At 33.8% G+C, this 16,967-nt stretch overlaps 1 protein-coding gene and 1 pseudogene across 4 annotated transcripts in view; both read right to left on the reverse strand.

Annotated features, from left to right (window-relative positions):
* Positions 1-16,967, reverse strand: part of Fndc3a (fibronectin type III domain containing 3A) — a 164,412-nt gene that overhangs the window by 125,051 nt on the left and 22,394 nt on the right. For all 4 annotated transcript variants that reach the window (XM_048800917.1, XM_015484283.2, XM_048800915.1 and 1 more), the window contains exon 2: positions 11,831-11,968. In XM_048800917.1, coding sequence (XP_048656874.1) covers positions 11,831-11,929 — 99 coding nt within the window. In that variant the 5' untranslated portion in view covers positions 11,930-11,968. The remainder of the gene's footprint in view (positions 1-11,830; positions 11,969-16,967) is intronic.
* On the reverse strand, positions 1,080-11,823 carry LOC125616151 (annotated as a pseudogene).

The raw sequence follows: 16,967 nt of genomic DNA on the forward strand, positions 1-16,967 counted from the left end.
AATGTAAATTGTTAAGAAAATTGTTTTCTTTTAGTGCCTTCTGTAATGTTACATAATTTTTTCTTTAGCCATTATTGCCAGAATTCCTATCTTCATCCCAGTGCTGGTGAAGTCAAAGATAAAACCAATCTACAGCTTCTACAATAGCCATCACTGAACTGCTTGCAGAACTTGCCTGGACACATTGTGAGCTCACCTGTATGCATTGTGAACTATCTGTTGGTGCAGCGACTTGTGGTAGTGTTGGGGTATTTTTGCTGATGATGTCACCGGTGGTACAATTTTTCAAAGGAGCCCTCAATTGGCTTAATGTCATGGCATTTTGCATCCTCCTCTACTAGTGATGGTCTAAAATTTGGGGGCCAACAGAGGTGAGGCAAAGAACCTCACCCCCCCACTGGTGCAAAGGCCTATCCACAAGTATAGCTGTATGCTGGACCGGTAGTCAGTGACGGGTATGATCCAATTGCAGTGGTACCAACCTAAGACAGGAGGCTGACGCCTAGAGGTCAGTTCATCCGATGACGGGTAAGGACCGTATGTTGAATTGGACTGCCTAACAGACACGGTCCCTAAGCCACATGCTTGTTGTTTAAACAGAGAAGGGGAGATGTTGAGAGCCACAGCCAAAGGGGCCCCAGCAAACTTCCAGCTGCCAGCAAACTTCCAGCTGCCGGCTGATGATTGGCTCACAGCGGCCCCAGCAACATCTAGCTGATTGGCTCCTCGGCCCCAGCAACATCTAGCTGATTGGCTCCTCTGCGGTGATGCTCATTGGACTGTTTCCCTGCCCTTTCAGACCACGGAGCTGCTCATTGGGGGACTTTTTTGGCTCCGCCCACGTGACCCAGCCAATCGGCCTCAAGAGCAGGAGGATTGTGGGAGGTGGAGAGAAGCTTGTGGGGGAGAGAGAGGCTTGTGTGGGAGAGAGAGGCTTGTGGAAAGCCGGTGGTGGCAGTTGAGGCTCTGAGGATTTTTCCTGAGAGGCTGTTTTGTTTGGCGTGTGTGGTTCTAAAAATAAAGTTAGTTTCTTTTGACAAGTGGCTCCTGATTGTGCCCAGCCAGACTGCGGCACCAGCTATATTGTTTAATTGTATATTTCTTCCTTCAACTCTGTCAATTATCACTTCAGGCGTTTGTGGAGATCTTTTATTAGGTAGACTGACTCTTTCATCATTATAAAATCAATAATGGCTCTGGTAATGTTTTTTGACTTATAAGTTTACTTCTTTGATCTCAATACAGTTTCATTATAATTATAGAGACCTTCACTTCTACTTTGGTTATAGTTCACATGGAATATTTTCCCATCTACATGTTTTTTCATCCTTTAATTTCAGTTGGTTTGTATCTTTGATTAAAAAGTGTATACTTTGTGAAAAAGCACATGGACTTTTATCTCATGCCAATAACTGTCTTTTCACTGTTATGTTTAATCCACTTGTAGTTAATATGATTAGTGATAAAGTAGAATTCACATCTACCATTTTTCTATTTGGTTTTTGTATATTTTATGCCTTTTTTCTCAATTCATCTATTACTGACTTTTTTGTGTGCATGTTAAACATTGCCTAATGTTCTAACTTGAGTTGTTTTTATTACATTCTTTTAATTTGTTTTCTTAGTAGATATCTTGAGGATTACAATTAAACTCTTAATTTATAACAACGTTGTACCTACTAATTCCAACTGTATATAAAAACTGTTACTTTACAGCTGTTCCCTCTTCCATCCTTTGTGCCATTAGCCAATTATTAACTACATGCTTATACAATATAAGTCAATCGACAGTGTATAATTATTGCTCTCTGAAAATTTCTCTTAAATTACAAGAATTAAAATATATATATTTGCCTAGTTACTTTTACGGATACTCTATTTCTTCATATGGATTCAGTTACTGTTTTATGAACAGTCCTAGTAAAAATACAAGGAGACAGTATTGAAAAGGCATTCATTAGGATGCGTCATTTTCAAATTACTTTGTTTCAACTGAACTATTATTTACTTAGAATCAAATGTTTTCAAATTTTGAATTTAAGCTCAATTTCCTTTTTTTACTTCAAAATGACTGAGACTAGGGAGCAGAAGATCTAGATTCTGGTCTCGATGCTGCCACTCAGTGTGTAACCTAGGACAAGGTAATTAGCTGTGAACTTTATTTAGTTTCTCTATTTGTAAAAAATGTAAATTAGATTATTTTTCTGTATTCCCTTTCAGGTTTGAAATTCTATCTTAATTTTATCATACTCATTCTTTTTCTTAAAAAAAAAAAAAAGACCAGATCCCTCCTTTAATTCCACTTCTACAGCTGATATTCTCTAAAAGATCTACACTACTTTGAAGGGAGATCAGTAGAAGAAAGGGCCCAAGGGGAGGGAGGAAAAGAGGGGAAGGACAAATACTGAGGAATGATATTGGCCAAAATATGTTGCTATATTATGTACATGAACTAATATGTAATAATGAATTCCTCCACTATGTGTAATGCACCAAAAAAGATGGAAAAAAAAGATCTGCATTACTTTATGTAGGAATGGACAGAGAAGCCAATCAATTCTAGAACAGATTTCAATCCATCTAGTGATGTAGTTACCCATTAGCCTGAATAATTTTTTATAAAGGAGTCAATTAAATACTTATTGAACAAACGCAGAATAAATGAACTAAAGGTATCTTAATCTGGAGGTACAACAAACAACTTCAAATATTCAGAGGGTTGTCACATAAGGGATGAAAAACTTGTCCAGTACTCTACAAAAGGCACAACTTGAACCAAGGGATAAAGACAAGCAACCTATAGGCTTTGGAAAGTTGTACAAAGTGTATCCCTTTGTAATAACATCTTTCCCCATGTAATACATTCCACACTACCATTCTTCTGAAAGGTGAAAATGGAATTTACTTCACATGAACATCTTAAGTTGCATTTTCACAGCAGGCCCTCCACTGCCAGCAATAGGTGCACTCGCATTTTGTAATAAATCTAAAATTAACAAACTGACATACTAAGGAAATGGCCTATTTGTTCCTCAGCTAGATTTCTGTATTCTACACTAATTATTTTCAGGAGGTGGGGGAAGCATATTCACCAGAGGGTGATTTATAATCCCAGCAATTCAGGTAGTGCCCTTAAGGGCAGTCATCCTCAAATTCCAAATGGATCATTACGACATCAATCAATGGTACAAATAGGAGTGTGGTATATGCTGCAGCAGGGACAACAGTTGATAACCATTATTCTATATTAAGCAGGAGAGCTTACTTTTAAGGGTCACTAGGGAACATAAACTAACCACATAATATTGATGGCTCCGACCAAATTGTATTACAAAATGAGAATTGTTTAAGGACAAAATGTATGCAATATACTTTATACACATATTTCACATACTTAGTAAGGAATGCTGAGGTATTTAAATCCGCAATAAACTGAAAATAAAAAATTTAATTTCCATATTTGTCAGTATATACAATTCTGAATGTACCTTCAACTCAGAATAAATGTTTTTAAGGAAAGCCATGTAATTGGTCCATCTGGCTAAATGCTGTTCATTGGGGATTGGTGGAACTGGGGCAGGCTCTGATAAGGGAATAAATCTAATAAAGGAAATATCTAGGCTGCCAACTGGGTTTGTGGGAAGAATGCTTTTCTGTGATGAAGAGTTGACTTGCCATCCTTATTATAATGCACCTTTCACTGCCTTTTCTACACAAGTTCAAGAAAGGCTGCAAAATCACTGATTACTGAGAGACCAGGGCCAATGCTTGTTTCCTTGTTGCATTTCTGTTTCCATTGTTGGCTGGACAATTTCAGACCAATGGTGAATGCCGAAGGTCCTAAAGATTTTAGGGAAATCTCTCTGCTAGATTCTTTGTTCTACTGATCAAATTCCCTCAAGTTCAGAATCTATAGAATTTATAATAGGTGTCATTATTTTCCAGAGATAGCATGAATTATTCATGTCATTATAAGTAAATATAAAATTAGAAGCTGATTATACATTGTGGGTATAGCAACTTTGAACTCCTGGTTCTTGTACTGAGCTAGCAACTTCAAGAAAATGAAAGCACTTTATGCCATTACTGCTACTGCATATTCCTGTATGGTCTCATGGCTACATGTTCTCCTAGCCAGAATAATTTCCCTCAAGGATTATTCTCATCATTTCATTATCTATTTTTTAACTTGTTTGGCTACTTATTGCTTATTATCTCAAATCTAAAATTTGGAATATAATATTTAAAACCTTTATCAAATACTCAGTCTATAATGCATAATCTCATGTCATTAGCTTTTTTACTGTAAAATATTTCAAATATACAGAAACTCAGGAAGTATTATATTCATTCTTTACAGAATTATGTTGACAAATGATGCTCTTTTGAAGGTGAGCTATACAAGTTTATAGATAATTTTGCTGAACTTAGAGCATTATCTTTTTCATCCTTTAAAAAATATTCTCAATGTACCATGTGTTATCATTTGGAACTGGGATGTTTCCCAAAGGCTCACATGTTGAGGGCTTGCTCCTCAGCTGATGGTTGTTTTGGGAGGAAATTTGTGGGAAGGGGTTGTTAGATCATCAGAGGAGTGTCTTTGAAGGGACCATCTTGTCCCAATCCCTTGAGGTAAGCAGTTTTGCTCTACCATATGCTCCCTGCCATGATGTTCTGCCTTACCATAGGCCCAGAAACAATGGAGCCAAGTGACCATGGACTGAAACCTCTGAAATCATGAGCCAAAATAAATCTTGCCTCCATTTAAGCTTTTCTCAGTATTTTGTCATAGTGACAGAAAGCTGACTTAACACATTATTTTTCTATTAATTGTTTTGGTTTGTTTTGATTAGTTTATATCAGTGATACCACACTTTACATATCAATAACTTGTTACTTTATTCAATATTGATTTTTTAAAAATTTTAAGATGTATATGAACACAATACATTTATTTTACTTATTTATTTTTATGTGGTGCTGAGTGAGGATCCAACCCAGTGCCTCACCCATGCAAACAAACACTCTACCACTGATCCACAACCCCACCCCTCAATATTGAGTTTTTGAGATTTATCCATAGCATAAATTCATACACTGGAATACTGGTATACAGTATTCTAATATTTCGTTGTATGAATCTTCTAAAATCTATCCATTCCCCTGCTTTGGAACACTTACATGATGCAATGAATAGTTAAGTACACATGCCTTCGTATACATGTAAAAAACATTCTATAAGATATACATCTAAAAGCATATGTTAAATTTGGGGTATATACTTTTTTTGCCTTATTAAATATTACCAGATCACCCTCCTCCCAAAATGGTTGTGCCAGCAGTGCATGAGGGATTCCACTGTTCCATACCTTTCTCAGGTTTCTTGTATTTAAATCCTTATTGAGGTTTTAACTTGCATTCCCCTCTTTTAAAGCATAGCACCAATTTTCCTTCTTCCCCGAAATCTTTAATTAGTACCATAAATCATCCCAGGAAGAGAGTATACTTTGTATACAGGTACTCTGTAGCTAATTTCCTTTCTGTATATAATAAAAATTAATAATGTGTCAGGTTCACCAGCTGTTTTAGCTTTAAAATGCTAGTTTTGGAATTGTACAGAGAAATGTGTAGTGATTAATAACATGTTTAGAAACAAATATGAGACCTGGGATTGATGCTCACTAGTTAAAGAACAGGTATTTTATTCAGACACTCCCCAAGAGAAAAGCATAATGGATAATTCAAAGTCATGCTGAAATCTTATAAAAAGTAAAATTTTTTTCACATATAATCAAATATTAAGCACTTTTGGTGCATACTTGTTTACAGTACTATGTGTGGATATGGCAGGGAGTATATGCATATACAATTATAAATCTTTAGGGACAGAAATTATACTTGTTCATCTTAGGAGTGGTTACTTTAGTATATGCTAATAAAGTTGAATTGTATTTTAGTTCCTAAAAAATGCATTATTTGAGAATCATCACAGCTAAGCAATTTTAAATCCAATGATTTATGGTTTGTCACAGTCATAATTCCTACCCATCTATGGGAGCAGGCACAGGAAGATATTTAGGAGACAATTTAAAATATTAAAGAAAACAGTGGTGGCAATAAAGGATTTTTTCTAATCATATTTTGAGGCGAGGGGAAAATATGAACTACTATTACTTAAAATAATAATTATTAAACAACAAAAACTATGTGACTGAGTTGGCTAATTTTGGACTCATCCAAACTAAATATTTAAAAAAACTTACACATGAAGAAGAGGATCTTCCCCATCTCTCACAAAAGCAAAAACAGAAAATAAAACCTAGAAAATGTTCTTATTCATTATTATTCAAATTTATTTTCATTGATATAGGAGGCACATGAATATTCCCTCTAAAATTCCAATGATAAAAACATTTACCTTAATAACTAAAGGACTCACAATTCTAAATGTTGGTTTGGCTGTAGACCAACTGCCAACAGTATAATGCTGAGGGAAGTATAAACTGGTACTGCTTCTTTGGAAAAAAATTTTTTTCAGCCATCAGTGAGATGCAGAAAAATAACCATATCCTAGAGATGGGCAGTGGAAATTTTGGGGAAATAAGAAGCAATACTTTTGGTGTTTGAGGGAATCTGAAAGGAATTCAGCTGATTTTGAGGTGTTCTGGGATAAGTAGAGATAATAAAAATAAAAGCCAGCTCCCATTCAAATAAACATATTTCCTATGATCCCTGCATTCGACTATCAACAGTATACCCAAAGAAATGCATGCACATGTATAACCAGTCAATTGTGAAAATGTTCTTGAAGCAATATTTGTGATAGCCCCAAATTGAAAACAACCCAAATTTTCATCAATAGTAGAATAAAGAAACTAGAACATATTCATGTAATAAAATATTAAACACAGCAAATACTATGCTACAGGTAGTAACATTATGAATCCCATATATGCAACATTGAGCAAAAGAAGGTAGACACAAAATAATATTCTATAATTCTATTTACATAAAATTTAAAAAACCCAAAACTAATCTTTAGTTTGAAATGGAAGGAGAGTTTCCTGTGTCCAGAATTTTCTCTTCTGTGATGTACATGTATGTACAATTGGAATTACATGCTTTTTCCTTTTTTCAACTGCTAGGGCTTTAAAAAATCAACAGAGTAATAAATTAACAACAAAAAAATACCAATGGCTTTGTTACCCTTAGTAGTCTCATAATTTCTATATTTCTGCCTTAAATAATGTATTTTTCTTGGAATCTAAACTCTATTTGTACAGAGATTAAGACCATGTTACATGATTAGGGATCTTACATATTTAGCTTTGAATCCTGGTTTTTGCCTTTCAGGTGCTCTATTACTTAATTAACTTAGTAACAAATAACTGAACACTTCTCTAATTCTGCTAGTCTCTTAAGACATTATATTTAAATAGTAAAGGGCCTAACTCAGTATCTGATACATGGTAAGAGCTCAAATGGTATTTATTATTATCTTTTTTTATTACAGCCCAAAATACCTCAAAATCAAATGAAGTTCTTACACTCTCTCAAATATCAAACATGCTGTCACTTCGGTAATCTTCATTGTGGAAGACTCATTTTTTTTTTTTTTTTAAGCAAATATTTGTTGCCTTTCCCTTAAGTAAGATTTCCTCCAGCTCACTGATGGCAGGTCTGCAATGTGAACAGAGGTCAGTATGTTGTCCACTGTGACACCAGCAACATCTATACAGAGGCCACATCTCATCAAAGATTATATGGGCACAGCCACAGCTAATTTGTGGAGGACATGCAGAATGAACAATAAACCTTTTGGTAAACTACTGAGATTGAGGCTGTTTGTTCCCATAAAAATAATCTTGCAGCTGGGCACGGTGGCGCATACTGTAAACCCAGTGGCTCAGAAGCCTGAGGCAGGAGATCACAAGTTCAAAGCCAGCCTCAGCAAATCAGTGAGGCCCTAAGCAACAGAGACCCTGTCTCAAAATACAAAATAAAAAGGGCTGGGATGTGGATCAGTGCTTAAGCACCATGGGTTTAATCTGGTACCAGAAACAAACAAATAAAACAAAACCCCACAACAAAAAAATAATAATCTTGCTTACTGTGACTGATAAGATTTATTTTAGTGAATGGTCTTGTTATCTACCTGAACATTCAAAGAAAATGCCTGGGGAAATTTTTATTCTTTCAAGTCTTGTTTATTTATTTTACCTCTGTAATATTTCTCAAATTGTGCATCATTAACAAGACCATAATTCAGGTTTTGAAAACTTAATGATACTTTCTTTCCTCAGCTTTGAGCCCCTTAAACATTTCAATCTGCCTGGGAAAGACTGCCTCTTCACAGAAATAGATCATTTTTATCAAGGGTCTGGCCAGGAACATACTTCTCATTTATCTGTCAATCCCAAATTTTCAGTCCCAATGACCTGCTTGAAATCATTGTGGGGCTATTTACAGGCAATCAGAAACCACTCTATAGCCCAAAGCCTCTTGGAATTATTAAAAATAGCCAATCCTAGATTATTTACTCTACTCTGCCTTCTATTCCCTGAAGGCTTTCCCAGTAAAGGTTTTGGCTTAGGCTTTCTTCCAGTTCTTACTTCTAATTCCTGACCAAAATCTGATGCTATCTCTGTAGCTTTGCCTGCCTTCTTTGGAAAATATAATAAACATCTTTCAGTAGTACTGGTCTCTGTAGTTTCTCTTAGTCATCTCCATAAAGTAAAATTCTGTGGGTACAAATAAAACAAGTTACAAAATAATGTAAAGAGATTAAAGAAATGGAGAGAATTCTGTTTAAAAAAAAAAAAAGCCTGAGGTTTATTTTTGATTGATTGTAATACTGGGGATTGAACCTAGGGTTGCTCTACCACTTATTTTTTGAGACAGAATCTGGCTGAGATGCCAAACTGATCTCAAATTTGTGATCCTCTTGCCTCTGCCTCCCAAAGTGCTGGAGTTACAGACTAGCATCATCTGTAATTATCTAAGGTTAATTTTTTCCCCCTTTGGTACTGGGGAATTGAACCCAGGGATACTTAACCACTGAGCCACCACACCAGCCCGTTTTATATTACTTTTGAGACGGGGTGTTGATAAAGTTGCTTAGGGCCTCACTAAGTTGCTGAGGCTGGCTTTGAACTCATGATCCTCCTGCCTCAGCCTTCTGAGCCACTTGGATTACAGGCATGTCCCACTGAGCCTGGTGAGACAGATAATCTTAAACAGCCAACTGTAACAAAATTAATATGATCCTAAGAGGTACAATAGAAATCATTCCACATACTATAATATTCTCAAGAAAGTAAAGATAAGAGGTGAAATATCTGTTATTCTAATTTTTTAACATCATTCTTATACATGACACTTTTCTCTATTTGGAATTGTTTTTCAGTTCACTGTTTTAATCCAGCATCAACCAAGTGTTGTGTCTCTACAGGCAAACTCAAACTCAGCATACCAATAAGTTCTTGGGTTAAAGTAAAGAAATGTCAACTGTCAAACTTATTGTATTTCTACCTCTAATTGTCATCTATCTTTGTTTAGTTTGTTATACATTCTACATGGCTACTGGTTCACACTTTCAGATTTACAGTATAGTATGCATCCTTCATAATTATTTTTCTAGTTTCCTAATCTACTGCAAACAATTTCTATTGATTTAAATCTGCATATCTATAGTTTCTTTAGTTTTTAAAACATTTGAGTGCTTCAATTGGATCTAGCAAACATTTACTGAGCTCTTTCAGACTCATTTCACCCTCATAACTACAGCTACCCTAAGAAGACATTTCCTCCATTGTTTTTTTTAGTTGTAGTTGTACACAATACTTTTTTTTTTTATTTACTTATTTTTATGTGGTGCTGAGAATCTAACTGCTGAGCCACAACCCCAGCCCACATTACCTCCATTTTTTAGAGAAGTAAACACCCAAGGATAAGTTAAAATTTTTGGCTTAGGTCATCTAAATCAAATCTATCAACTAAATTCAGTGCTCTTTCCACTCATCTTTAGCTTTCTTCCTGATAGTTAGAATACAGGGATTTTATTTACCTCCTGAAACGTGTTTTTTTGCTTTGTTTTACCCTACCCAAAACCCTATCCTATAGAACTCCTGGACCCACTTGATCTTTTAAATTTTACTCCAGCAGATTCTTCCATTCCCAGATCCTTTCTCTATATCCATCTACACCACTACAGTTACATATAGCCATGGTACCCTCAAAATTTCAAGAAAATTCTGCCAACAGACTATCTATCTTTTTTAAAAGGAATCAGAGAAAGAAGTCTTGAGAGCAATAAGATAGTTTTTCAGCCTGGTGTACTTCTCCTTAACAGAATATACAACATAGTAATTATGTCAATATAATCGCTGCTTAATAGATGTGTTTTTCAATGCATAGACTATCAACAACTTGAAACCAGTGACTGGCCTGAAGCAAAAAATTATAACAAAAAATAAGAGTCTCGTAAAAGTAAGTTAATATCGGCCACACCTATTATTTTTGTGTGGGAAAAAAACCTTAACAGACTTAAATTTGACCATGAAAAGCAAGTTAGTGAAATGAAGTTGTTGCTAGAAGCTGAGCACATGTAAAAATTAAAACCAGGACATGATGCTTTTTTGTCACGTTTATACAAACAGAAAACATTTAGAACCCAAGCCAATCACTAATGATTTTTTTAATATTTATTTTTTAGTTGGAAACAATATCTTTATTTATTTATTTTTATGTGGTGCTGAGGATTGAACCCAGGGCCTAGGCTAGCACTCTACCGTTGAGCCACAATCCCAGCCCCCACTAATGATTTTTTAATGGCAAAGTTAAGACAGTAGCCCCTAATCTTGTCAAAAAATTGTCCAGAATAGATACTAAATTTGTAAAATAACAAACTATGACTTAAACAAACAAATAAACAACTTCCCAAGGAGACAATATCTGTAAAAGGAATAAAAACTTTGTATGACCTTGTTTACATTTTAGCCTTTCTGAAACTCATTTTCTTTCATTTACAAAAATAAGAACAGGTGTACCTTACAAAATTGCTGAAAGAATTACATGAGATCATAAAATTCACATGATGTCGGTGATATAGTAAATACCCAAACTATTTCTTTTCCTCCTCATTATCATTTGTAATATCCTTAGTTTTTGTTTCCTCACCTATCACATTAAAATACCTACCATATAAAGTGGTTGTGAAAATTAAACACATTGCCTAACTAGACATCAGCACATTGCATACTAGGTACTTATGAAAACCCATTATTCCCATCCCTTTAGGATACTGGGGAAATAAGTCAGTGCAACCACAGAGTTACACTTTTAAAGTCCTATATTAGGAAAACATATCAGCTTTTTAGGAACTGTGTATTTGCTTTTGGAAGGTGGGGGTCTGGTGAAGGGCAGATATGGGAAGAAAAGAAGATAAATTTTATTATGTTATAATGTAGGCAGTTACTTAATTGTATCATTAAGTCATAATTTCATAATGACTTGAAGGAATGATTTAGAATAATCATTAAGGTCCAAGGATTAGTAAATTGTTTATCTAAAGGAAAACAAAAACAAATTTAGTGGCAACTAAATAACACTTGAAAAACTGGACCATTAATTAGTGAAACACTTCAGAAGCAACTTCAAAAACAGTTTCATTATTTTACCATCTCTAAAAACAATATTTTAACTGGAGTTCAAAACACAAATTAACAGGAACCAATTATAGTGAAGTTTAATTCTGTGTTAAATTTTGCACTTGTGTGGAAGAAACAGATGTGTACTAGCCATAAGGAAATAAACACTTTGGTTTCCTTACCTGTTGTGTTCCATCTGCACTTACAATAGGGGCAGATAGAAGAGAAATATCACTACTTAAAATCTGAGTTGTATCCAGTAGTGGTGGATGTTCTGCCATTATCAATAAGACATTAATATACCGGATAGCCCTCCAACTCTGAAAAACAAAAAATATACAGCCATTTATGTATACAATGTTAAAATATATTAAAATATAACACATTCAAGATTTGTCTTCATTTTATAACATAAAGGGATTTTTTGTTACCCTTTTTTTAAACTCAGGAGTGCTTACCCACTGAGACACATTCCCAACCCTTTTTTGTATTTTATTAAGAGACAGGGTCTTACTGAGTTGCTTAGGGCCTTGCTAAGTTGCTGAGGTTGGCTTTGAACTCATGATCCTCCTGCCTCAGCCTCCCAAGCCACTGGGATTACAGGCATGTGCCACAGTACCTGGCTAACGGGATATTCTTGTCAAAAAAAAATCCTGCAATACTGTGTTGACTATAGACCATTCAAGGTAATATATTTTTTATGACCTAACCAATGCTTATAAGATACATTAGAGCTAATATATTAGAACCCTCTACTTAAATTCCATGTCTATCTTTCTCTTCACCTTTACATAATATTTATTCAATTTAACCATAACCAGTACTTAATAACTAAACACAAGGGCACTAAAATACAATGATTGAATAAGGCAACTCTCCACTTAACTTTTTTTTGTCTGTGATAGACAAGGTAATTATAAAAACCCATCCTCTTCATCACCATAAAATTTACTTTGAGGAACAAGAATAATTTAAGATTTTTTTCATTCCTTCTTTGAAAAAAAAAAAGGTAGACAAACTTGCTTAGGATTAGGAAAAAAAAACAAAAACCTTTAAGTCTTAAATTTTAAGCTTTTACATTACTCAATCATCTGGTTTCACTACTTTTGTTGTTGTTACTGGGGATTGAACCCAGGGGGACTTAACCATTGATTAGTGAAACACTTCAGAAGCAACTTTTTTTATATTTTATTTAGAGACAGGGTCTTGCTGAGTTGCTTAGTACCTAACTAAATTGCTAAGGCTGGCTTTTGAACTCAAAATCCTCCTGCCTCAACCTCCCAAGCCACTGGGATTATAGGCGTGTGCCACTGTGCCCAGCAAGGTTTTATTTTTATTCTTGATATTCTCTTTTCAATGAATCTGATCATTTCTGTGATAAAAGTACATACATTTAGAAATCTTTAAATGTAGATACAATATGACTCATATAAATAGAAAAGATGTGTCACAGGCAATATTAGTCTACTATATACAATGCCCACCAATTAAACAATAGTAAATTACATCTAAGATATTGAAAACTGAGCACAATCATAAATAATAAATCATTTATTCTGAAAGGCAAAATAAACATTTTGGAGTGCCTATAGTATTCTATCATTCAGTACTAAGGGTTAATAGATTTAATTTTTATGAGACTGAATTCATGTTATTTTAAAAGTCTTCAAGTTTTGCAGAAACTTTTATACAAATTGATTTAACCTGAAAATAATTTTCCATTTAGGTATATAAAAACTGCTCTAAGATTTTTAAAAATATCCAATACAGGTATATTTAAAGATTTCATACTTAAAACCATTGCATGGATCATTTTGTATTATTTAACTGTCTCATGAAAATACATGTTACTTAACCATAGCATTTATTTATGTATACCTGGATGTGTATGTGTGTGTTTACGAGCAAATTAATGTCTGGCACACTCTGCTTTATTAAATTACTTCAAGTTCAGTGAAAATGCTGAGTGTTTTAAATTTTTCAAATAATTTCTATTTTTGAAATATAGGAAGAATTATGAGATAGGAAAGAGTCAATGTATTATTTTCCCTCTTGCATGTCACAAAATTTAGTGTAAGAAGAAACATCCAGGAAGTTAATACATGATTAAAGAGAGACTTTGTAAGTAATTCAGTTTTCTTTCTTTTCCACTTCTTTTACTGGTGCATTATATTTGTACATAATGGTGGGATTCATTACAACATATTTGTATGTACATACAACAATATAATTTGGCCACTATCAATTCATGACTCCATGTTCTTTTCTTATTTTTTTTGTGTGTATTGTTGGGGAATAATTTTTTTTTTTTTTTAATTAAGAGATAGTGTCTCATTTACATTGTCCAGGCTGGCCCCAAATTTCTATGCTCAAACAATCTTGCTTCAGCCTTCTAAGTAGCTAGACTACAGGCACGCACCACCCTACCCTGCTCATTTTTCTAAAAATAAATTTATTAAAAATTTAAAAAACCCATTGGGTCTTTCTAATTTTGTCATTGTATTTTCTACTTGTAATATTCCATATAATATGTTTAACTAAAGCTGCAGACCCCATTATTAATTTATATTCTACAATATAATATTGAGGACAGAACCATAGTTTGGTTTTAAGAGCTAGACTACAAGCTTTACACACAGAAATGCAGGTTTCTTCTGATCCTTGCTGTTTTTTTTTTTTTTTTCCTGGAGCTGGGAATTGACCCCAGGGCCTTGTGCACGCTAGATAAGAGCTTTACCACTGAACTATGCCCCAGCCCCCTGATTCTTCCAGTTAATTCTAAGAATAGTAAGTGCTATGATAGGTTGAGTATGAAGCCACATGTTATATTAACTTAATATTACCATCCTTATTAGCATCTTTTTTAAAAACTTGTACAAGCCACCATAATTTCATTTATAAACTTTTTATTGTTGTTGTTGACCATACCATTTATACTCTATGGAAACTTCAGCCCTGCAAATGTTGCATTTAACAACCTAGAAATTCCTTTCATTCTTTGTGTAGAGAATACTATCAGTCTCTTCTTCCAATCCACTTCTAATTTTGTTACTACTTACTTTCTACATTTTCATATTATCTTGTGACCATGGGCAGACTCTTGGTTTTAGTCATGCATCTATTTTGTTCTTCATAATGTACTACTTAATATATGCAAAAAAAAAAAAAAGAAAAGAAAAGAAAAAGAGTAGGAATGACTTGTAGTATTTTGTTAATGTCCATGGGATAAATACCCCACCCAATGGCCCAGCTGAAGCTAAAAGTAAAAATACTTTAAACCCACTCACAATGTAGAGCATACACTGGTTTAAAAGATGACCAAAAATTTCTGAATTTTTAACAACCAACTTTTGTATACAAGTAAAGATGGCTCTAGCATATCTACATATCAACAATGAACCATGTAGCAATAATGAGTAAAAAACTAACATTTGGGGAATGTGGATGAAGAAAACCTGGATATCTTTGTACTATATTCTTGCAAATTTTCTCTAAGTTTGAAATTTTAGTGCTAAATTAAACAATATTTTAAAAATAACTATGCTAGATAGATTATAGATCTGAATGTAAGGGTACAAAAATACTTCTAAAAGATAACACAGAATAACTCTTTAACCATGGGACACAAAAAGTTTTCTTAAATAGGATATATGTTTCTTAAGTCATAAAGAAAAAATAATTTACTGGAACTACATTTAAATATCTTTAAGAGAATAAAATGCAAACCAGACTGAGAGAAGATATTTATAAACATATATAATTAACAAAGAACACGTTTAGAATATTTATAGGCCTTCTACATATTGATTAAAAAGATAACAATAGAAAAGTAACAACAGATTTGAATATGCTCTTCATAAAAGTCAAATCAAGTGGCTAATAAACCTGTAAATATTCTCTATCAATTAGTAGGAAAACACTAATTAAAAATCATAATGATATGTCATTATGCATCTAATATTAAAATGATAAAAATGAAAAGGACCAACAATATCAAGTGGCAGTAAAGCTATGGAACAACTGCAAACTTACCAAGGAATAGAAATGAAAACTTACAAAATCACTTTGGAAAGTTTTATATTATCTACTGAAGGTGAACAAATACATACTCTACGAACCAGATATGATTCAGCTATTAGACTCCTAATGTATACTATAAAAAAATGCATGTACATGTGGACCAAACAACAAGCATGAGAAGGTACACATCAGCATGATTTGTTAATAGCACAAAAGCATATGTACCCTAAATGCCCCTTATCAATCAATTGTAGTTGATTCATTCCATGGACTACATATGACAATAAAAATTAATGAACTAGTGACACAGGGAATAACATGGATAAATTTCACAAATACAATGCAAGTGAAAAATAGAGAATAATACATACTATATAACTTTAAGGTTCAAAAACAGAAAGGACAGTGGTTGCCTTTGGGAAGGAAGAAAGAATGAGGATAGGAGAGAGGCATGAAGGCAGTTTCTGTGGTGCTGGTACTATTCTGTCTTGATCTGAAGGCTGTCATATGCTTATTACCATTGAATTATTAACTGAGTTGTACTGATTAAATATGTACTTCTCTGTGTATATTAGTCTTCAATAAAATATTGTTTAAAAGTTAAAATGGCCATGTGATAATCTCAGTTGATGTTGAAAAAGCATTTGGCAAATTTAACACCCCTTCATGGAAAAAAACAAAACAAAACTAGGAATAGAAAGATTCCATCTCAAAATAAAGACCATATATGAAAAACCCAGAGGGAAGATCAGTGATAAAAGCTTTTCCTCTAAGATCAGGAGCAAGGCAAGGATGCTCACTTTTGCTACTTGTTCAACATAGTGATGGAAGTTATAGCCAAAGCCATTGGGCAAGAAAAAAGGTGGGGGGAAAAAGGCTGTTTTAAATGTAAAGTAAAATAATTTGTTTACAGATATTATACGTAGAAACCCTAAATATTCGAATTCATGAGTGAATTCAGTGAAGTTTCAGGATATAGAATCAATACACAAAAATCTGTAGTGTTGCCACATATTAACAACGAACAATCTGAAAAATCAAGAAGATTCCACTTATAGCATCAAAAGAATAAAATACTAAGGATAAACTTAACCTAGAAAGTGAAAGACACACTCTAAAACTACAAGTCACTGCTAAAATAAGTGTGGAAAGATATCCAATGTTCATGTATTGAAAGACTTCATATAGAGAAAATGTCCACACTACTCACAGTGATCTACAGATTCAATGCAATCCTTGAAAAATCCCACCAACATTCTTTTTGCAAGAATAGAAAAATCCATCCTAAAATTCATATGA

Source organism: Marmota marmota, unplaced genomic scaffold (genome assembly GCF_001458135.2).
Source record: "Marmota marmota marmota unplaced genomic scaffold, marMar, whole genome shotgun sequence".
NCBI lineage: Eukaryota > Metazoa > Chordata > Mammalia > Rodentia > Sciuridae > Marmota > Marmota marmota.